This window comes from Medicago sativa, chromosome 4 (assembly GCF_051527215.1).
Source record: "Medicago sativa cultivar Bolivia chromosome 4, Bolivia_mono, whole genome shotgun sequence".
Lineage (NCBI taxonomy): Eukaryota > Viridiplantae > Streptophyta > Magnoliopsida > Fabales > Fabaceae > Medicago > Medicago sativa.
This window is the reverse complement of record NC_140752.1, coordinates 27,619,635-27,643,361: the sequence shown is the minus strand read 5'-3', so window position 1 is coordinate 27,643,361 and position 23,727 is coordinate 27,619,635. Positions and strand designations below refer to the sequence as shown.

Below are 23,727 nucleotides of genomic sequence, written 5' to 3'. Positions count from 1 at the left end.
AAATTCTGGAACGTAGTCGACAGATGTCGTATACGATGTCAAGACATCATAAATGTTAAATGCAATGTCCAGACATCGTAACAACACAAATAACAATAAACAATAAATAACTTGGTGTAAAGTGAGGAAGGAAATAACACAATGTTTTTGTTAACCCAGTTCGGTGCAACGTCTCCTACATCTGGAGGATCCAAGCCAGAAAGGATATCCACTATAATAGTATTATTTTGAAGCCTGCATAAACAACCTCCGGTTTATTAGCTTCGCACCCAATCACTACCTACGATATTTCTATTTAAGACACTCCTAGATATGAGACGCCTCTCACTTTCCCTCAATCACAGACCCTGTGATTTTAACAATGATAAACAATCAAAGTGGAGACACACTCCGAGAAACATAATCCACTTTTGCTTAAAAGCTTACGAGTGATTCACAAATACAACTTAACTATCAGTCCAGCTTAATGCATCAAGGTGATATAGAGAGAGGCCCACAAATAAACAGGACAAACACGAAACCCTAAATGGCTCTTTTCTCAAATGATTGTTTAATTCCATTTACAACTCAACTAAACAAACCATCTTTGTACATTGATAATCAATAGCAGCTACCAGAGAGGTATACAATAAAGCACAAGGCTTAACTAAGACAAAAAACCCTAAAAGTCTTTTTCTTTGACATGACGACTGTGAATATTTCACAAGGGTTTAAGTCTTCCTTTATATAGCCAAGGTTCTGAATGAGCATTTCTTCACATCCTAAACAATCAGCAGACCAAAACGTATATTCGGTCTTCACAATATTCTAGGAGAAAATATATTATTTCCTAAAATGTTTTGACATCCAATTTAGGAAACACGACAATGGCTAAACCGACCTTTTCTGCTTCTAGAAACACATGCTTCTTGGCATCAATCCACATGAATCATATCTTCAGTGATCTCATGTTTAAAACAAATCTTCCAAGAATGCGAAACAAGGTACACTACGATGTCGTACCAACATGTCAAGACATCTTGTCCAACATCTTGCTAGAACTCTTGTTTTAATAAAATGCGGCCAATCACAATACACAAACCTAACAATCTCCCCCTTTGGCAAATATTGGCTAAAACAACTTTTACAACGCACATCTTCATTAATACAATTTGCACAGATAAATAGAACAAAAGGATAAAATCATACCTTCTTTCATTTTAACATAAGAACTCACCTTGAAAGAAAGTAACAAGAAAAACTTCAGCATTACTTCAAAAGAACATCTTAAAAAATAAAGCACAAACATAATATGGTACTTATCCAAACATATCACAGGCATACACAACAGAAAAGATAGAACTCGGCATCACATGATAAACATCAGGAGAAATAAACTCCATAAGCAAAGAGAGATAAACTCTCACAAAATAAATACCCATGGAGAAATAAACTCCCACAAACAGAGATAAATAAACTCTAAAAAAAACAACCTAGTGAGAAATAAACTCCTACAAGAAAACAACGTCTTCAGAGAAAAATAAATTCTCACAATCAGGATGTCAAGACATCAGGTTTGACACCAGTATACTAGAAATTCAACACACTCACATGCATCCATACATCAAGCACACAAACTAACATCATACTATCATGGCATCATTAGGCTAGTTAAAAACTAATACTCCCTCTCAACAGTAGATCATAAAAATATGCTACTCACCCTCAGGGCATATAATAAAATCTACCATATTGCCCCTTCTTAGCCATAAATTATGACAAAACAACCATTCATGCAGTAGCAGAAAAAAAAAAGAACAATAGTAGCATAAACATAAGATCACAACACATAAGTGCATAAATATACATAGAACACAAGTAGAGGAAAGATGAAGGGAACACGCCCAGAAATCTGCTACACATTTCAACATCACACCATAGACGAAAAGAACACATACAAGCTTTCATCCACAATACCGTAACATCTTGGAACAAAACATGAAGGTCATAAGTCTAACACACAAAAACCATATCACATTGTGCACAAATATCTAGATCAAATGCTCACAAATTCGGTCAAAACATCCTTCATAACTACCACATAGTGTACAAAGTTTCTACAAGCAAGATAACATCATCGGAGACATACCACATTAGATATAAATCAGCAATGAAGGGAACATGCCAAATGTAGCACAACAAACAACAGAGTCATCACTCATAACATGCACAACTCCCCATTGTTTGAACAATATGACAAAAGCATAAGAAAACATTGTTCTTGGAAACATCATACAAAAACCAGCAAAGATCACAACGTCTGGAACATATGGCCCGACACAAGGCCTATAATCAAAAGTCTAAGTCACTCCCTTTTTGCTTTGAAGTTCATATGACCTCACAATCTCAGGGTGTTGTCTCAGAAAACTCTCAGTGATTATAACCACAAAAACTCTTAGAAGCTTCAAAACATAAATCTCATCATGCTTCATAGTTTGATAAAACAAAACATAATCACTTTAATACACTTGCATTAGAGTGAAAGGACACAATACCCATCGGAGCAGAGGTAACATTCACAGAGATCCTCTTCCAACAAACTTCTTCCTGCTCACATGTTTTTTTCTTGCCCATTATCAATGAAGTTTGGATTGAGGGTGGCCTTTGGAACGTTATTCAACATAATGTCACTAGTTCGGTAGCAAAAGCGATATTTTTATTGGTTCAACGTTTCATGTCTGGCATCTTGTATGACTAGTTTGTCTTGGAGTTTATGGAAGCACCGCAACTTCAAAGTGTAGGGTGATGTTACAAAGATAATTGCTTAAGTAATTGATAGAGCTTGTCATTTTTTGGAGGAGTGGACACTTTCAAACTTAGACATGCGATACCACTCCTCGCATTGTAACAACCACGACAGATTCCATTCGATATTGATCTACATCTGCAGATTTGAACACTCCCATCGGTGCTTCAACTTCTTCCTAGCTTCTTCTCGACGGAAACGCCCTCAACGTGGGTGTCCCAAATGTAACATTGATGCCTCTTTCTCATGTCAGTTAAATAAAACAGGTGTTGGAGTAGTTCTCTAATTTAACAAGTTGGAGTAGTTTTCTGTTGGAATCCTTAGTTGTTGGGCAGTGAATCCTTAAGCATATAATTCATAACTCGCTTGTCATCAATCCCGGAGCTGAGGTGATATATTATATGGATTTAGGGGACATAAAGACTGTGAAGATGTAAAAAGCAAGTTCATGAAGTGAGTATTGATTCTTTTGATTTAACATTGACATAAGTATGATTATTGAGTGGTATTACTCATTTGAAGTTGATTTAATTTTGGTAGCGCCATATGTATTTGCCGTGCCATAAATCCTAGGTTAAAATCAAAGTCAAGTAAAATCAGATGGATTGAAATAAAGGTATTTTCTAATCAATGGTATTTTTAATTCATTATGTGGATTAAATTATAATTATGTAATTTTTTTCCAGTGTCCTAAGCAAACTAATGGCATTGACTGTGGCTATCATGCGATTTATGAAAGATCTAATATTGAAAAATGAAGATATGATCCCCACAAATGACAAATGTACGTATGTGATTTTAAATATACTATTAATTTGTAATCATAAATATAGGCATTCATTTTATAACTCAATTTTTTGCTACTTTTATATTTGAAGTACTTTGAAGATTACAAATGTAAAACCTATTCTAAAGATAAGCTAGCTGAGGTCGAGGAGGATTGAGAAACCTTTATGGTCGAGTATATTAGTGAGTTTCATTTTCTTTTTCAACAATTTTCATTTGCGTTTTTTAATATTGAGTTATTTTAAACCGTTGGTTGTGTTGAAAATTCGATGTTAATTAATTTTTCGTTTCATATTATACGACACATGAGAATATGTTGCTGGTAGATTTATCAACTAGACGTTGGATAGCTTGTCACGAGTCCTCTTAAATTTATGTGTTTTTTTGTTGGCAATTGTGGCTGCTATTTTTTTAGGTGTTTTTTTTTAGTAATTGTGGATTGATTAATATTATGACATTTGTAATTAAGTTTATGATCAATTTGTAATGAGATTATCATGAATGCAATTTTCTATATTCAAATTTTAGTAGCTTATTGTCATACCCCAAATTTTGACCACTTTGCTCTGTTTTTACCTATTTTTGTCCGTATTTTAAAACGGCTCAATTTCTCTTCTTTTCGCTTTAACGAGTTAAAACCTCTCTCAGTCGTTGTTTAATCATTCAAAGTCTGTGATCTTGCAAGTAAAATTTTGTCCAGTTGAAATTGCTTTATTTGTCTTTTCAGGCATTTTAAATTTTTACGCGTGCTTTTAAAATATTTAAAGTCTTTTATTCATTTCTTTTTATAAATAAACCTTTTTAGGTAATTTCCTTTTTGTCCGCATGATTAAACCGTTTAAAAAGTTTTGTTCGTGTTTTAAAACACCGCAAGTTTTAGTCGTCTCAGTCAAGATTTCGACAGCTTTAAATTTTATTACTTTTTTTTACTATTACTTTTATCTTAATTTACAACTCTATTTTCTTTTATTTCATTTTTATGTCATTTTTATTTTTTTATCAACAATTTGTTTTGTCTTAAGTCCACTTGTTACATTGTTATTGGTCCAAAGAGCATCCAAAGCATTTTCTTTCTCTCCAAGTTTCATTAAGGGCAGTCTTGTCTTTTGTCCATTCATTCCATTTAACCTAATTGAACACTATATAAGCTGTCCAATCATTAGAGAATGGGGGAGAGCACTGAATTCCATAAAAACACTGTTCAATTTCGGCTGCACAGAGAAATGGATCAAAACTTTTTTCTTCTCACTGTTTCCTCAAGAACACATTCAACCTTTTTCCAGATCCATTAAAAACATTCATAAACTTTCATCAGTTACCAAACAATAAACATTCATCATCAACACACACCTTTTTCCTTCTAGATCCAATATTCATATCACCCTCAATATTCATGCACAAGCTCACGTTAGTGCGCTAATAATCATCATCATCATCTAACCTTAACATTGTTCATACATAAATCATAAACCACAACAAATCAAAAAACTATTACAAGTAGTTTCCAGATTCATCATATCATCACCATCACCATTTCGAATCATCACCCCATCCAACATCATTTCTTCACAACAACACAGATCTATCAACACTCCAACAAGCTCACGAATCCAACAACAATACACTCACATCAGAAGCAGGGCGCGAAACAGAAAAGAGGAAGAGTAGAAGCGGAATCGAAACAATAAAATTGAAGCAGGACTGATTCGAACAGAAGCAGAGGCAAACCGTCACCATTTGAAGCTCAAGCTAACAGAACCGAATCAATCAGAGGCAAGAGAAGGGAGGTCAGAAACGGAATCAACAACAACAGCACCGTTTTTCAGATCGAGAAAGTAAAGAAGAAGAGAGGTAGAATCGCAGCAGTAGCAGAATCATTTGCAGTTGAAGCATAGCAAGCAGCAAAGTTTTCTCCGATCCGAGCTATAGGTACTTCGATCTCTTCTCCTTCCCCGTTGCGTGATTATTATTGCTTGTTGTTCCTCTTTGCCTTCAACAATTTTCGAGACTATAGTGCTAGATTTAGGATGTGTTGTTGTTTTTCTTTGAAAACTAAGTATGGATTCGAGAAGAGAAAGGGAAGGCGGTCGTATTCATGTAAAAAAAATTGAAAAAAGGCTCCGATACGGCGGCTCTCCGGCCGACTACCGTGTCGGAGCAACTCCGACCACCGTCACTCTTCTTCTCCGTTCAACTGTTATTTAGAGTGAGAGAGAAAGAATAGAACACGTTTTGCAAAGAAAGAAGTGAGGGATCTGTTTGTTTTCTTTATTATACCAACTTATGCCACTAACCCGTGGATCCAAGCTGACCCATCTCTTTCAACCCAGCCCGTTTTCAAATCTGTTAAGCCCAACTGTGTTCATTTTCTGTTTGTTCTTGCCTGCTGTTGTCACTCCCCAGTGCTGCTGCTATACCCCCTCTGTTTGCTTTGAAAAATCTTTACATATAAATGTTTAGTTGTGCTTTCATACAATTTTAACTCAATTTTTTTATCATGCATTGTTACTATAGTTGTTAAATTTTAGTCATGCCTTCATGCATTTTTTTGTTCAAATTATTTTTCATATCATGCATTGTTTTATTATATAGTTTGTTTAATCTTAATTATGCTTGATGTATTTTAATTCAAATCACTCTTTTATGTCATGCATTTTATCTAATTCATTTAATGACCATATTGTCATCTCATGCACTTTTAAAAATTCATCTTGCGGCTTTGCCCCAATCGTTTTAAAAACTTTAATCTCCATGGCTTTTCTTTTGCTTTAATATTTTAAAAACCTTATTTCATGCATTTTTAAACTTTTTTCTACTCCATAATATCTTGTGTTGATTTGGCTTTAATATTTCAATTTCTACTTTGTGTCTTGCTTTAATATTTTGTCATCATGCTTTCTTTTGATAATCCATGCAACGCTTTAAGTTCCTTATCATCTTATTATGATTGCCTTATTTCTAGTATAATCTCATGCATTTTTTTACTCTTGCAATTTATTTTTAATATCAAGGTTAGTGTGTATAATAGGCTTATGTAATGTCATTCATGCTTATTTTCTTGCTTTAGAATGCCCCTAGGATGGTATGTAATAGCTTAGTAATTGCACACACCGACACTTGCACCGACACTATCACTTTATTTATTGTTTTACTCTCGCTTTATTTTTCACGTTGTTACGTTCGCTTTCCGTTAGTTTAGAAAAATCTTTTTTATCTCAAAAATCAAATAAGCAAAAGTCAAATTATTTTCATAATAAACCTTGGATCCAAATCCAAGTGATTTTCCCTTTATTTTCTTAATCAAATTCCTAATTGAACTTTAATTAAACTTAGACTCAATTTCTCAAAATAAAATGAAACAACCTCACTTCTATTTTATTCTTCTATGCCTTGAGGTCTCGCAACCCTTCTCAAAAATCATTTTCAAAAATCAAACTAAAATCAACCTAACCCACAAAAATGTTTTTATAAGAGTGAACTACGATGGTTTTGATCCCTTTTAAGGGTACGTAGGCAGAGGCTTTATTCCTCTCAAATCGATCAAATAAAATAACAAAAAAACTTCAACTTCTTCTCCCTCCATTCTTTTACTTATACTTTAAGCAATAATTTTCCAAATAAAAATAAAGTTAGAAAGAGGTTCTCACGGAGTACCGTGAACGACGCGGGTGCCTAACACCTTCCCGAATCGTAACCGACCCCCGGATCCAAAAAGGGTTTTTCAATCTCTTTTTCCCTTCCCAAGAATAAAATCGAGCAAGTCCGGTAGATTGAAGGTTCAAGTCCAATCAATGGCTTGACACCCGAAAATCTTGGTCTACACTTATTATAGCGTTTTCGATTGTAGATTTAATTATAGCGTTTTTGTTTGTAGATTTAATTTAAATAATAGTAAAAAAAATAATACCATTAAAAAAATAATACAATTATTTTACACATACATTTAATGATGTGTTGCTAGATTAATTAACAAATATAAAAACACATAAATTGTCATATTCATTAATTAACGTGACAACACATTATTATATGTATGTGTAAAATAATTATGCACCGTCATAATATACTAATTAAACTCAAATAAAAATACCATTTGATTTTTTTCCCACAAGAAAGAAGAATTAATTTGTGGCTATACATAACCAGAAGAATAGTCGAAGATAAGAATTAAGAGGTAGTAAATCAATCCTTAATAAGGATCGTCAGATTGTAATGAATTAGCATATATTTTCCATGTATTATGTAAGCTATACTCTTTTTCTTTTTCGTTGACTGACTTTTAAATTGTAAAGTTGGAAAAAAATGATTCCAAAATATCTATCTATCTAGACTGGTTGATTTCAACCACCTGACCCCCACCAACTCTCTTTATGAGAATCTCTCACATTTTCAAAATAATATTAACAATAGCATAGGAAAATTTTTTAACCACTATATATCATCCCCATCAGTTCTTGCCTTTTCTCTCATCCACACATACCAAGGAAAAATGGGGAATTTATTATCTCGTCTCTTACTTTTTTTGCTATCATTGCATTGTTTTATGGCTTTCTTAGCTTCAAATTCAAAAAACATCACAACAGATCAATCTGCACTTCTAGCATTCAAATCACTAATTACTTCGGACCCCTATAATATGTTGGCTAATAATTGGTCAACCTCCTCTTCCGTATGCAATTGGGTTGGTGTTACTTGTGATGAGCGACACAGTAGAGTCCACAGTTTGATTCTGCGAAACATGAGTCTTAGAGGTATCGTTTCCCCAAACTTGGGGAATCTGTCCTTCCTAGTTATACTTGACCTCAAAAACAATAACTTCGGTGGTCAGTTTCCAAGAGAGTTATGTCGGCTGCGCCAATTAAAGGTTCTTCATATTAGTTCTAACGAGTTTGAAGGTGGAATTCCTGTAGCCTTGGGGGACTTATCACAACTTCAATATTTGTTTCTTGGTGATAACAATTTCAGTGGTATTATCCCCCAGTCTATTGGCAACCTTCAGAGGTTAAAAGAATTGAATACTAGTCACAACAGCCTGTCTGGGCCCATACCTCAAACGATTTCAAACATGTCTTCACTTGAAATTCTCTATTTATCATCTAACTACTTTTCAGGTACTCCAACCTCATATATAATGCGTCATGTTAGTTTGTTTCCCACCATTTGTGATTTTAGAATGTTAGTTTGTTTCCCTCCATTTGTGATTTTAGAATTTTAATTTAGGATTGGTTACTCTTTTCAACAATATTTGTCGACCATTTGACCATTTTACATATATTAATAAAATATTATAAGTGAAAGAATGAGAATTGTTATTTTACTAAATTATTACCCTTTTCTAATATAAATTTTACTAAATCTTTCTTATGAATAATTTACGTATTTTTTCTGCATAAATACAAAGTGGAAAATAATATCTTAGGAGTAATGAAAATGTTTTTAATTAGATTTTACAATTAAAAATTAGAGTGCAAATAGATATTTTTTAATTAGTCATATGAGTTTATAAGTTTTTTTTTTTTTCTTGAGGGGATGAGTTTATAAGTTATAATCTATCGGTTATAAGATAACTTAGTGTGCTTTCTAAAAAAGCCCCATAACTCTTCTTAACTCATAAATGAATTTCTTAGTAAAAATGACAAAATCAAAAGTAGTATAAGATAATTTAGTGTGCATGCTGAAAAAAGCCCCATAACTCTTCTTAACTCATAAATGAATTTCTTAGTAAAAATGACAAAATCAAAAGTATTTGCCTTATAGGATCCTCAACTCTTCCACCGCTTGATTGAAAAGGAAAAAAAAAAATCCAATCTATGATGCTAGACTAGTTAATAAATATACCCATTCACTTTTTTATAATCTAAAATTTTATTAAAAAAAAAGGAAAACAAACACTAGTTTATCCAATTGATAGGAACATTGCATAATATATGCAGATGTTACGTTTAGAACATCGGACACTCTACCTCTCCAGCCAGTAGGCAACTTAACCAAAAAAAAAAAAAAACAAAGAATTCTCTCAAAATATCATTAAAATATTACTAACACCAATACCAAGCACAAGACGTACAAGATATCCACAATTACAAGAAGACACTAGCGAAAAAGATCAATAGCTTATACATGTAAAACTCCTAACCAAACCACACACATACTGATACAAAACAAGAGAACGATATATTAAGTCAGAAAATTTGGAACAACAACAACCAGCAGAACAACAGTCAGAAAATTTGATGTTTTGTATTGATAAATGAATCTTAAATGTGATATTCATGTTACATATGTAGGTAAAATTCCATCGCTTAACAACATGACTTCTTTGAGGGTGGTCCAACTTGGCAATAACAATTTAAATGGAAGACTACCAAATGATTTTTTCAATCAGCTTCCTCAACTAGAAAATTTTACATTAGCCTACAATCAATTTGAAGGAAGCATTCCAAGATCAATTGGCAACTGCACATCATTGATAAACTTACAATTAGAATCGAACTTTTTTACAGGTATGTTTTATTTTCTATCTTAGCACATTTACACGAAATAAGAAGCATATTGATCATTTTCAATTATTTTACATTTCGTAAAATTATTCAAAAAGCTTTCATTTTATTTTTATTTTATCTATTTCTTTTAGAATCATATTCCCTTAATCTTGGTAAAGAAATCTTAATGAAAATGCTCTTTAATATGAAAAGTTTGTCGTAAAAGTTGGAAAGTTAACCCTTAAAAATTAGGATTATATATATATATATATATATATATATATATATATATATATATATATATATATTAGCCAAAAGAAAAATATATTAAATAAAAATAATGAGATACAGAAACTGGGGGACATCTGACCTAGGTATAACCTAAACGAGGATACATCATGGAAAATCATACCAAGTGGACCAAAAAGTCACTTACCACGAGTGCAACCAAGCGAACCCACGTACGGGGACGAAACCAAGTTAAAAAAAAATGAAAAAGTGAACATTGCAAATAACAAAAATGATATAAATTTAGAGAATGGATCGGCTGCCAACACGTAACAAAATCCAAGTACCAAACCCCCTAAACACAGCAACAAGCATAAAGCTCTTTCTAGCAGGACATATAAGAACTCAGATCGAGGGACGAATCCAATACGTAAGTAACCAGACAAACCTTTTTGGGTTAACAGAACTAGACCCTTTCAGGTTATTGAAACCGAACCAGACACTTACGGGTTATTAAAACCGAACCACAACTAAGCTAAAATCTAGAGCCTCCCCATCCCCTGGCAAGAACACACAAACACCACAAACAGCTGGATACATCACAAACAAACAACTCACCAACATAGATGATCCGACGAACAAGACGATTGAACTTACAAAAGAAAGAAAGAAAAAAACACAGACGAACAAGACCAACCAACCTACAAAAGAAAGAAAAAAACACAAAGGCTAGCTAAAAAGTGAGATGATCTGACGACCTCCAACGATTGAACTTTCTCGAAACCTCCCGACAGACACAAACAAAATCCAAAACAAACCATCTTGAAACCAGCACCTTCAGATCAACGAGCTACGACCCAGCAACGAAACACAAACCTAGATTCGAGTTTCAAGATCCTTGTCGAAACTAAAAGTAGTCTCCTTGTTCCATACAAATGGCGGCGAAATGCGACGAAGGAGGATTAAACAAAGAGAACCGCAAAACAGGGAACACTGGTGTGACAGACGTTGTGAGCTTCACCAACAAAACTTGGTCTTCCGATGCGAACTGGAAGGAAAGGAAATGTGGATGCAAAATCCATCATCAAATCACCAACCACTATTATCTACATCTTGTACGGCTACAAATTTGGAAAGAGGGAGGCAGTGCATTTTTTTGGGTTTAGAGAGAAGACAGAGGGTGTGTTTTAATCACTAAATTTAGTGACATTTAGGGAATGTCACATGTGCACCCTGAAGGTGAGAACAACAAAAGAAGGGGGGTTGAATTGTGTTAGCTTTTTCTTCTTTTTAACTAAGTCCAAGGTTCAGACTATGATAGAGTTTAGAACTTGAAGCAATGTTCTAAGTTAATTGCAGCGAATATAAAAGTAAAGAGAGAGAAGAGAAAGACACAAAGGAATTTATCCTGGTTCCTTCCACAATCCGTAAGTAATCCAGTCCCCTTGTCACTTACAAGATATTTTTCACTATAATCTCAAAAGATTACAAATGCTAAAGCACAAAAGCATGAGACTTCTGACAAACAAAGATTACAAAGAAAATTGTTTGACTTAAACACTTGATATACAATGTGAGGTGTTCGTAAAATACAACACACATCAGACTCTAGACTTGAGAATTTCTAAGATATGAAAGTTGTTAAGAAATTCTAAGTGTTCGATGATTATACAATTTTGATAGAGTTTTGAGACTACGAAAATATCACAGAGTCTTGAAGTTTCTTCAAGTCTTCAATCCTTTAAATAGAGGTTTCATGGAGACGTTGAAAAATGTCAGCCCATCAATAAAGTTGTTAGAGAAGCTTGATCAATCACCATTGATTTGTTGCTTGATTTGGTTAATGTCCTAGGAAGGAATAATTTGAAAACCATTCCTTGATAAGGAATTAACTGTTCCAATCCATTAGAGACATAGTTGTAGCTCCTACAATGCACATGGGAATGTTGGAGGTAGTGGTTGTACAGTTGTACTATTTGTCCTTTATTGTCCTTCTATGAGAATACCATTCAATGACCTTCTAATTCTTCAGAACCATCATGCTTCATCTTGTAGGGCCATCTGCACCTTTGTGTTTCAAATATCCATAAACTAGCTTCCAGGGTCTGAGGTTCATCTTCTGGGTGATCATTAGATTCTGACTGCATCAACTTCTAGGTCTAACTTCTTCAGATTCTGACTTGCAACTTGGCTTCTCTTGTAAATTCCTTGCTCTTTAATTGTTCTTTCAGAACCAATACTTGATTAAGACATATTAAATTCTAGTCTACGGTCCTACATACTTGAAAAAATATTAGTATATCCAATTGATCTTTTAATACCTTGTTATCATCAAAACCCATGAGGCGTTGTTTAAACTTATTTTGTTCCAACAATCTCCCATTTTTTGATGATAACAAACTCGAGTATTAATAAACAATTGTTGTTAATCTAATTAACAAGTTGACTCTAGGGTCTGAGGTTTGTAAGTTTCCCCTTAGTCTGATAGTCCAGAAGGTGAGTTTGTAAGCACACCCTAAGTTCTATCCATGTTAATTGAATTCATTTTAAGTTCATTAACGCCACTCAGAAGCATAAATGTTAATTTTCTTAGCCTCTGGATATAATGTAGGAAAACCTTCTTCACATTATATCTAGAGGCTAAGAGATGAGAAGAAGGTTCTCCTACATTAATTTTAGTTAACTTAGTGGACTCAGAGCCTAAATGTTATTATATGTCTTACTCCCCTTTTTGTCATCAACAAAAAAAGTTAAAAAAAAAAAAAGTAAGAAAAGATTGGATAAAAACATGATTGTATCAACATCAGAAGCAAATAATATATCAAAACAAATACTACCAAAAGCATAAAAATGTATCATATTGAATAAACTATCAGATGCATTAAAAGTTAGGAGCAAGAAACATAAAGGAAATGTGTGCAACTAAAGTTTCTATGATTTCTGCTGCTTTTGCATAATCTCCAACAGGGCATTAATCCAATCATTTGTCTGATCTCGTAGTCTAGACATTAGAATCTCAGACACTTTTGGTGGAGTTGCTTCAACAAACTCGGAGTTAGAAACCTGTCTCGAGATGTATTTCCACAATTCCACTGCTTCCATACTCTTCATGACTTCTTGAAACCAACTTATAAGAGCTTTTTCTTGAGTTGCAATGGAGACAGTCTGAAGATCACCTAGAGTTCTGTCTACAAGATTCCTTAGATTGTTCCATTTGTCTAAGTAGTTTACCAGATGGATAACTTGATTCCTTGCTTCCACCAGCTCCTCAAGGCTATCAAAGATAGTCTTGCACACCGCTTGTAACACTAGATTGGAGGTTAAGGTTGGAGGTGGTTGAATGTTCAGAGGTTGTGAAATGGAAGACGAAGGGATTTATGATATAATAACCATGTCAATACCAGAAGGAGCTTCTGATAGTTCCATGGCCATATTGTTATCATCAGAGGCTTTGTTCATTTGAGCGAAGTTTTCTGGTTGGGTTTCAACTTGTGATACTTCAGACATGATAACATTAAAGGTTTCAAGGTTGGTTTCACTTTTAGTAAAATGAAGAGGGGCAACTAGAATGGGTTCTTCTTCTGACACTAAGAAGATGTATCAGAGACTATTTTGGTTGAGGTGTTTGATGGTGGTTTAGAGTCTGTTGTGTTTGTTGTTGTTTGGATTTCTGAGACAACAACTTCCATTGTTGTCTTAGAGGTTGTTTCTGATGGTTGTTAGTGTATGTGGATTTCTGAAACAATTGAATCATCTATTTTTTCAGAGGTTATTTCTATTGTTTGGATTTCTTATTGTTTAGGTAGTTCCCCACCTAGATTTTGTGAGAGAGCATCTATAGTAGATGAAAAAGTTGGTCTAGGTTTGGTTTGGACATAGGTGGTTGAGAAAATAGGGGTTTACCAACTTCTGATAGAACTTTTAAGTCAAATTGGATATTAGCTCTTTCTGCAACTATCCTATCCAACTCAACTTGTTCTTCTTATGTAGAATTGGTAATTCTAGGGATGATCAGAGGCTTCTCACCTAGTAAATAGGTTTGAAGAGGTCTTACATTCAAAACTTCCTTAACCTCTAATACAGGGTCAACTTGAGGTTTAGGTGATAGTGATGGAGTCTTAGATTTTAGTAGTTTTGTATATACTGAGCTAAGTGGTTGGTTATTTGTAGGTGATGGTGTGTGTTCAGGAGAATCTAAGTGTACAGCGTTGGAAGGATTAGAGTGTGAAAGATTACCTTGAGTATCAGTAGTGATAATTGCATTTGGCCTTGTAGCTTCTCAAGTACCATATTTAGACTTTATCTTCATGTGAGCGGCCAGGATCTTGGAACTCTCTTCTGCATTCTTCCCTTTTCTTACTAAGGACTTCTTAAGTTTCATTTTCTCTGGTTTCATGCTAATAGAAGTTGAAGGGGCTTTCTCATATGCTCCATTTCTTGTTCTTGTAGGCAAAATCTCAGCAAGAATTAACTCTGCAACTTCCTTCTGAACATCAGAAGTTGCAGTTTTTGTTATCTTTATCTTCTTTGTTGGCTTCTAAACTTTAACCTTAGGATCTTATGAGGTCACCTTCCTCTTCCTTGTTGGCTACCAAGGCTGTTCAGGATGGTCATGAATCTGATCATATGATATAGTTGAGGGTCTTAAGCAAGTACATATGGAGGGTCTTACTTGAGATTAGTGGGATGTCCTCCATAAGTTGAGATAAGTTGAGGCTTGTCTGAAGGTCATGATCAGTAATGATAACCTTCTTCTTCTCAACTATCTTCATGTGGCCTAGAGTTAAACCTGAGATCACTCTTATTTTGCAAGTTCCAAGCTCTTTATCAGAAGCTACTCCAAAGTGTTGTAGCTTATGAAGTAGTTTCCCTTGATGGAATATTTCAGATAGAAGTCTTGTAGAGGGGACATTCCATTCTCCCTTTGATTCCATGTATGATAGAAGTGCAAAGATAGTTGAAAATGTATGTTGGAAGGTTGATGGGATGCTTGTTGATAAAAAAAGTATAGAAAATGCTTGTGATCCCAAGACATATAGGTTATTCCTCCTTCCCTTGGCATAAAACACATCAGGATCAGCTTGTGCAGCAATTTATATTCATTTTCGATATGAATTTCTTTCTGAGACTCTCTTCCTGCAGAGTTGAGTAGATTCTTGAGACCCAGTCACTTGTATTGCCGGTGTTAACCATGAACATCCCATTGCTTATGGCATCAATCACTTTACCAATCAGTGCTTCAGTGATTGTGACTCTATTCCTTTGAATTCCAAATCATTATTGGTCCACATGGCAAAGCACAAAAGGACAAAATAACGGCTAGTTCCTTGCTTTCTCACTAGGAATGAAACTCTAGATAGCTACATCATCCAAATGAAAACAAGACACAAGAACTATTGGGAGATCTAATTGATTCTTTGTAAACATTATTGTGTCAACGGTTGCAAAGCTTCACTAATCATCTTTAGGTTATAAAGGGGGATTGTATGGTAGCTTAAAGTATGAAGAAAAGACTGTCCAAAGCTTGAAAGGTCAGGTAGACCATAAAAGAAGAGAAAGGTGTTGATTCTAAAAAGGTATCTCTGATACCAGATTGAAAATCTCACAGTCACTTGGGATTGAACCAACCTAGTTGGATGAACCAATATAATTTATTTGTATCGTTTTCTCTATCCCTTAACTCCTTTATTTAAAACCAATCTCTTTTTGTAAAAAATTCACATTGATACATACTTTAAATTCTGAATCTGGTTTGAGAAGTAGGAAAAACTTTCAAAGGATCACAATTCAAACCCCCCTTCCTTGTGACCATTATTTTTACTTAACCTCTTACTAAATGATTTCCCGAATTTCATATCTAAACTCTTCCCAGTTTTCAGAAAAGGGGATAATTCTCAAGGTCAATAATCATTATGGTGTGACTCAACATCTCAGATTCTACCTCGAGAAAGTAACCATACTTGAGCACCATTAGGCGTGTCGCCTTAATCCACAAATTTGTGGGACACGCAATAAAAATTTCCAAGGAGGAGTTGTTTCAACTTTGCATGCATCAAATGATGTACATTCCTCCAGTCATCACCTTTCAACACCCACTCACTACAAACTCATCGGGAGAAACGACAAAACGTCAAGGACCAACAAACTATTTTCAGATCTAAACAAGTTCCTCATATCATAAACATAGCGAGGGCTTGTGGGGCAACTATTCCAGACCGGGATTCGGTCTGTACAAAGGCCTAATTCAACATATCCATTAACCCATTACACAACCTTAAGGATGCGTAAGGAAGGTCACATGTGTGCCCTATCGTATAGAAGTACCACCTTAGGGTGGTATTGGCCATCCAACCGATCTCTAACCGAATCTCAAAATTTGCAACATTTTTCATAAAAGTAGTTACCGTGAGCTTGTCTATTTAAACATGACGCCACTGCCACACCCAAGTACAATTAAATTCTACACACTTGTCCCTCCATAATATTATATACTAAATTGAGCTTTGGAACAGTTACCTATTTTGCATGTTTCTTCCCCACTGGTGATGGACAGCCTCCACCGTAGCGGAGGTCTTCCTTTGCCATACCGGATCTTCATCAGCACAAGCATCGAGATCGTGTGATCGTAGTTCTGTTCCTAGACATATTATATATATAAAACTAGATGGTTGTGACTAAAAAGCTCTATCTAGAAAAGCAACACCTCCCTCTATTCTATCTATTCTTATAAACCCATTTACATTTTCATCTTCTTCAATTAAAAATGATCTACAACCAATTTTCACAAAATACTTTAATTTGGCTTTTCCAAAGATAATCAATTGATCTTCCTATAACCTTTATTCTTTTTGCTATTATCACCAATAATTTAATCAATGATATTATTTTCTTCATTACCCACTATTTTTTACTCTCAAAGTTTGCAACTTCTGTGTTTCAAAGATGAGTGATGGTGGGTCTAGGGCTTCAATTTCAAACAGTGTGAAGAAGATCTAGAACATTAAGTATATAACAAGCAATCACATTGAATAAGATATCTATTCGATTAAAAATTCATATTAGATACTCCCTCTATTTTTTTCCTTTTGATGTTTTAGAACTTCAACTATATTCTAAAATATTTGATGTTTTAGTATATTTAATTTTTCTTTTCAAGTTTACCCTTATTGAAAACACACCATAAAACTATTAAAGGAGTTGTGACCTTTGGCTTATCACATGTGAATTTAATTATAATAAGGACATTTTAGTCAAAAACATACAAATATGTATATACTTTAATTACTCTTTAAGACTTGTGTCAGAGACTAAAACATCAAAAGATAAAAAGCGGAGTGAGGAATAAAGAGAGGCCAAAATTTCTTGAAAGTAAATGAGGCATATGTTTTTTTTTTTTTTTTTTTTTTTTTTATAAAGAGTATTTGTTTTTAATCGGAATGTTGTTTTGGGATCCCAAACTGAACAACATAAGAGATGACGGATTAGAGAAGATGAAATAAGGGATTTATAAGAATTGATAGAACAGAGAGAGGTTCATGTCTTTTAATCTCAATTATCTATTTTTTGATAAAATGGTCAGCAAGTATTCACTGTACATAAAAAAAGCATTATACAAACACACACAAACTTACACCTCAGATATGATTTTTAGAGTTTGGCATGCAACATTGTAAGACATTATATTAACAAGATCTAATGGTTGAGATTTAATGTAATTGAGAATAGATTTACATGTGGCGTTAGCAGGTCTCATATATATAATCTTGAATAAATTTTAATAAAATGTTGACTTCCAATTATTGTTGTTGTTGTAAAATTAATTATTTTATTGAAAATAGTAAGGGTCCACCTTTAGACCTTTTTTGACAGATATATTTTAGACAAAGTTTTAATTATATCTTAAATAGATTTTTTTTTATCAATGATAATGTTTAAATTTTTAGTTTCTTATTCTAACAAATAAAAGACTCGTGCATTCACACAGGTCACATAACATTGCAATAATTATATAAAAAAAATTAGATTGTTAATATTGTCGAATTTTTAAAGATATTAAATGAAAATTATCAATATTAATTTAATGTTTTTATTAAATATTTTTCTCTTATATATACAAAAATATGATAAATAATTGAATCGCGTCAATTTTTTTATTTTATTTGCTTATATATACAGAAAAAAAATTATGTACATATATGAGAAAGTCGATATGATAAATTTTTTAAAACTCAAGATTATTTTTAAAATATCAAAATTAATATTGTAGTGTTTCTATTAAATAACTTTTTTATTTTATATGCAAAATGTTCAATGTTTGCACCACTCCCGTTGCATATTGTATGTGCTTAGATCTGCATACACAAATTTTATATACATGTATTAGAAAGTCGATATAATAAAATATTGGAAACTCGTGACTATTTTTAAAATATAAACATTAATGTAGTTTATCTATTAAATAGCATTTTATTTTATATGCAAAGCATGATTCAATGTTTGCATCACACCCATTGCAGATTTTATATGTTTATATCTGCATAAACAAATTTTTATATACATATATGAAACAGTCAATATGATAAAATTTTCAAAACTCATAATTATTTTCAAAATATCAACATTCATGTAGTGTTTCTATTAAATAAATTTTTATTTTATATTTAAAACACAGTTAAATATTTGTACCACATTTGATGAAGATTTTATATGTTTTGTATATGCAGATGAAATTTTTTATGTACCAATAAGTAATAGTCGATATAATAGAATTCTGAAAACTCTTGACTATTTTTAAAATATCAACATTAATTTAATGTTTCTATTAAATATTTTTTAATTTATATGCAAAATGTTTAAATATTTGCACCAAATGTGGTCGGATATAGTTTGTTGTCCCTTTTTGTGATCCCAAAACATTACCCATATACAAGATGAAGGATCACTATTCTACCAAATAACCACGAATATTATCCATTTCCAGGTTCTATACTTGAGGAGATCGGCTATCTTGATAAACTTGAGTGGCTAGTATTGTATAACAATAGCTTTAGTGGATCCGTTCCTTCCAAAATCTTCAACATGTCATCACTCAAAGGCTTGTATCTTGAAATAAATCACCTCTCCGGAAGAATTCCATCAAATATGGGATATAGCCTTCCTTGCCTACAATATCTACATTTGTATCAAAACAATTTTATTGGAAAAATTCCAAATAGTATATTCAACTCTTCTAATCTTATTGAATTTCGATTGGCTGGCAATACATTCAGTGGAACTCTACCCAATTTTGTTGGAAATTTAAGGTTCCTCCAAACATTTGACACATTTCACAACAATTTCACAATTGAAGATTCTCATCAATTCTTTACTTCCTTGTCAAATTGTAGAAATTTGAAATTTCTAGACTTATCACGTAATCATATACTACCGAATCTTCCTAAATCAATTGGAAACCTAACAGCAGAATTCTTCTGGGCAGCATCATGTGGAATTCATGGTAATATTCCCCTAGAAGTTGGAAACATGAGCAACTTGCTACATTTTTCTCTTTCTGTGAATAATATAACTGGACCAATACCTGGTACATTCAAAGGGTTGCAGAAACTTCAATTTTTGAATCTTAGCAGCAATGGACTACAAGGATCATTTATTGAAGAACTTTGTGAAATGAAGAGTTTGGGTGAGTTGTATCTTGAAAAGAATAAGCTCTCTGGAGTTTTACCAACATGTATGGGAAATATGACGTCTCTTATAAGGATACATGTAGGATCCAACAGTTTGAACTCTAGAGTACCTTTATCTCTTTGGAGTCTTAGGGATATATTAGAGATAAATTTTTCTTCAAATTTCTTAAGTGGTACTCTTCCACCTGAGATTGGGAATTTGAGAGCAATTATACTATTAGACCTATCAAGAAATCATATTTCAAGCAACATTCCAACAACCATCAATTCCTTACTCACATTGCAGATTCTCTCCTTAGCAGAAAATGAACTGAATGGATCAATTCCCAAATTACTTGATCAAATGGCAGGCTTTATCTCCTTGGACTTGTCCCAAAATATGTTAACTGGTGTTATTCCAAAATCCTTAGAATCACTTGTTAATCTTGAAAACATCAACTTATCATATAATAGATTAGAAGGAGAGATTCCTGATGGTGGACCTTTCAAGAAATTCACAGCTCAATCTTTTATGCACAATGGATTACTCTGCGGAAATCCTCGCCTCCAAGTACCACCTTGTGGCAAACAAGATAAGAAAATGCCAATGGCAAAGATGATATTACTCAAATGCATACTTCCCATAGTTGTGTCAGCCATTTTAATTGTTGCATTCATCATATGTTTTAGAATCAAGAGGAAAAATGTTAAAAATACTCTTGAAAGGGGTTTATCAGTTTTAGGAGCTACAAGAAGAATATCATATTATGAACTTGTGCAAGCAACAAATGGTTTCAATGAGAGTAATTTACTTGGAAGGGGGAGCTTTGGCTCTGTGTATCAGGGGATGCTTCCTGACAGTGAGATGATTGCAGTGAAAGTAATTGATTCAGAGGCAAATTCAACAAGCTTTGATGCAGAATGCAATGTAATGAGAAATCTACGACATCGAAATCTGGTTAAGATTATCAGTAGTTGTTCAAATCATGATTTCAAAGCATTGGTGCTGGAGTTCATGTCAAATGGAAGTGTGGACGATTGGTTATATTCAGATAACTATTGCTTAAATTTCTTGGAAAGGTTAAATATAATGATAGATGTTGCATCTGCATTGGAATATCTCCATCATGGTTCTTCAATACCCGTGGTTCATTGTGATCTAAAGCCTTCTAATGTCTTGTTGGATGAAAATATGGTTGCACATGTTAGCGATTTTGGCATTGCCAAGCTCATGGATGAAGGACAATCTAAAACTCATACACAGACTTTAGCTACTATTGGATACCTTGCACCAGGTCATTTCTTCTCTTTTACTGCTTAACATTATCTTCCTTATATTTCAGTCTCAACCAATCTATTTGATTTTATCAACAAAAAAGATCTACAACACACGTATTAGTAATTAACGTGTACGCTGTATTGATCTAAGCCTTAACTTTTAGAATATTTGATAACTAATATTAATTAACTGGACTTAACATGCAGAGTACGGATCTAAAGGAATTGTTTCTGTCAAAGGAGACGTGTACAGCTATGGGATTATGCTAATGGAAATCTTCACAAAAAGAAAGCCAACAAATGATATGTTTGCTGCAGAACTAAGCTTGAAGACATGGATCAGTGGATCATTGCCTAATGCAATTATGGAGGTGTTGGATTCTAATTTAGTCCAACTAAATGGGGACCAAATTGATCTATTGTTTCACATGTCATCTATTTTTAGTTTATCCCTGAATTGTTGCGAAGATTCACCTGAAGCAAGAATCGATATGGCAGATGTTATTGCGTCTCTAATCAAAATAAAGACTTTGGTTCTTGGTGAAAACTGGGTCAAGTTATAGGTGTTTTCAATATTGTTTTTAGATTGATGGCTTGCTCTTTCTGTTTTCCTTTGGTTCTTGCTCTTTCTGTTTCTTCATTGTTGTATGATATTGAAGTACATTATTTTTTTTTCATTCCTCTTGCTTTTATAAGAATCGACAGCTGAATAAAGGATCATCCCACAAGCATGTGAAAGTTTACGAATCTGAGTATATATCTGGACTTTGTATTCACTGGTTTTTGGATGTTTGTCATATGTACTGAATAATGTCATATGATTGATGTTCCATAGCCTGCACTCTGTATGAAATTTGATGTTCCTTAGCAATTACTTCTTGCATACTTTTTAACTACTTTTTTGCTGCAACTATTTTAAGTTACATCAATATACTTGACTTGATGACTAATTTGAACATAATTTTTTATCAATGACTAAATTGATATGTTCAAAAATTATCAAGAGCTAAAATGAATCTTCACTAAAAATCATGAGATTGTATTTTTACATAGGAAAGTAATGTGTCTAGTAAATTATATGTGTGAATTGTACTAAAAAAAATAAAAAATATGTGTGTGAAAACTCATTTTTATGGATACTTTCTGGTTCATTTTGGATCTTGTCTTCCTTTTTCTTTTATAGAATTCTATATTATTTTTTTTTATCACATTGACTATATTATTTTGTCAAAAAAGATGTGACCTATTCCACACATGGTGTCATAGTATATTTTTCAATATTTATGTTATATTATTTTTTATAGAAATTTGTGTTATAATTGATTTTTTACTATATGATTTGAGGAAAAAGATGTGACCTATTCCACAAACGGTGTTCATAGTATTTTAGACTATATGATTTTTAAGCTTTTCGATCAATATTTGTGTTCCAATGTTATGTCATTTCTCAAAATATTTTAGCATTAAATATGAACAAAAAAAATATCAATTGCAATTGACAGTAACATTTTGACATTTTATTTGAATATACAGTTAAAACTCTATAAATTAATAATGTCAGGACCGGAGAAATTTATTAATTTAGAGAGTTATTAATTTATCGATAAATTAATAATTATTAATTTAAAGAGTTTTTAAGTAATTATACTGTACATACCAAACAAAAAGGCAAATTAGTCTATGCCTCTTAGAATTACGTTGCAGCAAATCTTGGGACTCAACGTAAATTAGTAACTACTGTGTTCATATGCATTGGAAATCAATAATAACTTTTGAAGTACAGTAAATGTAATCAAGAGGAACAAATGTGTTCAATCTATTCTTAATATTTTTTTTTCAGTTTCTATGAATTATTAATTTATAATTTTCTTGGGACTGAAAATTATAAAGGGATCTCCCGAAAAATTATTATCTTATTATTTTATCGAGTTTTTCAATTTTTTACATTGGCCAAAGTCGGGACCGGACAAATTTATTATTTTAGAGAGTTTATTAATTTTGCCGAGTATTAAATTAAAGAGTTTCTACTGTATGTTGATGTGTACTTAAATTTAAAATTATAGGGTCCATTTTCAATATCTAAAATTAAGAAATTCAAAATATTACAAATTCCTTTAGAAGAATGTTAATCGGTGCCCCCAGGGCACCCTCACACAAATACCTTTTTATTTAGGAGAATGTTAACCAATGCCCCCAGGGCATTGGTTAAGTACCGAATGAAGTAAGTTTTTATTAAAAAGTAATGTAATTATTACTTAGTAAAAAGTGACGAGTTATATTTTCAAGACAGAAAATTCTATTTATAGATTCCTTAACCTGTGCCCCGGGGGCACCGGTTAACAAGACTCATTTATTCAAAGATTAAATGGTTTGATGATGTTGAGTTATATGACTAATTTAATTATCTTTTAATTTTTTTTATTATTGTGCGTATGCCCAACTAATTTAATTTTTGATTGTGTCTATGTAAGACTAGCATGTTAAGGCAGTATAGAAATTATATTAA

At 32.9% G+C, this 23,727-nt stretch overlaps 1 protein-coding gene across 1 annotated transcript; it reads left to right on the top strand.

The window, feature by feature from the left end:
* The first annotated feature begins 8,039 nt into the window (after positions 1-8,039).
* LOC146927440 (uncharacterized) lies at positions 8,040-21,971 on the top strand. Its single transcript, XM_085700709.1, has 4 exons — positions 8,040-8,682; positions 9,859-10,074; positions 19,262-21,238; positions 21,429-21,971. Exons 1-4 carry the CDS (start codon positions 8,061-8,063, stop codon positions 21,782-21,784), a joined length of 3,171 nt encoding a protein of 1,056 aa, XP_085556835.1. The 5' UTR covers positions 8,040-8,060; the 3' UTR covers positions 21,785-21,971.
* The last annotated feature ends 1,756 nt before the right edge of the window (positions 21,972-23,727 follow it).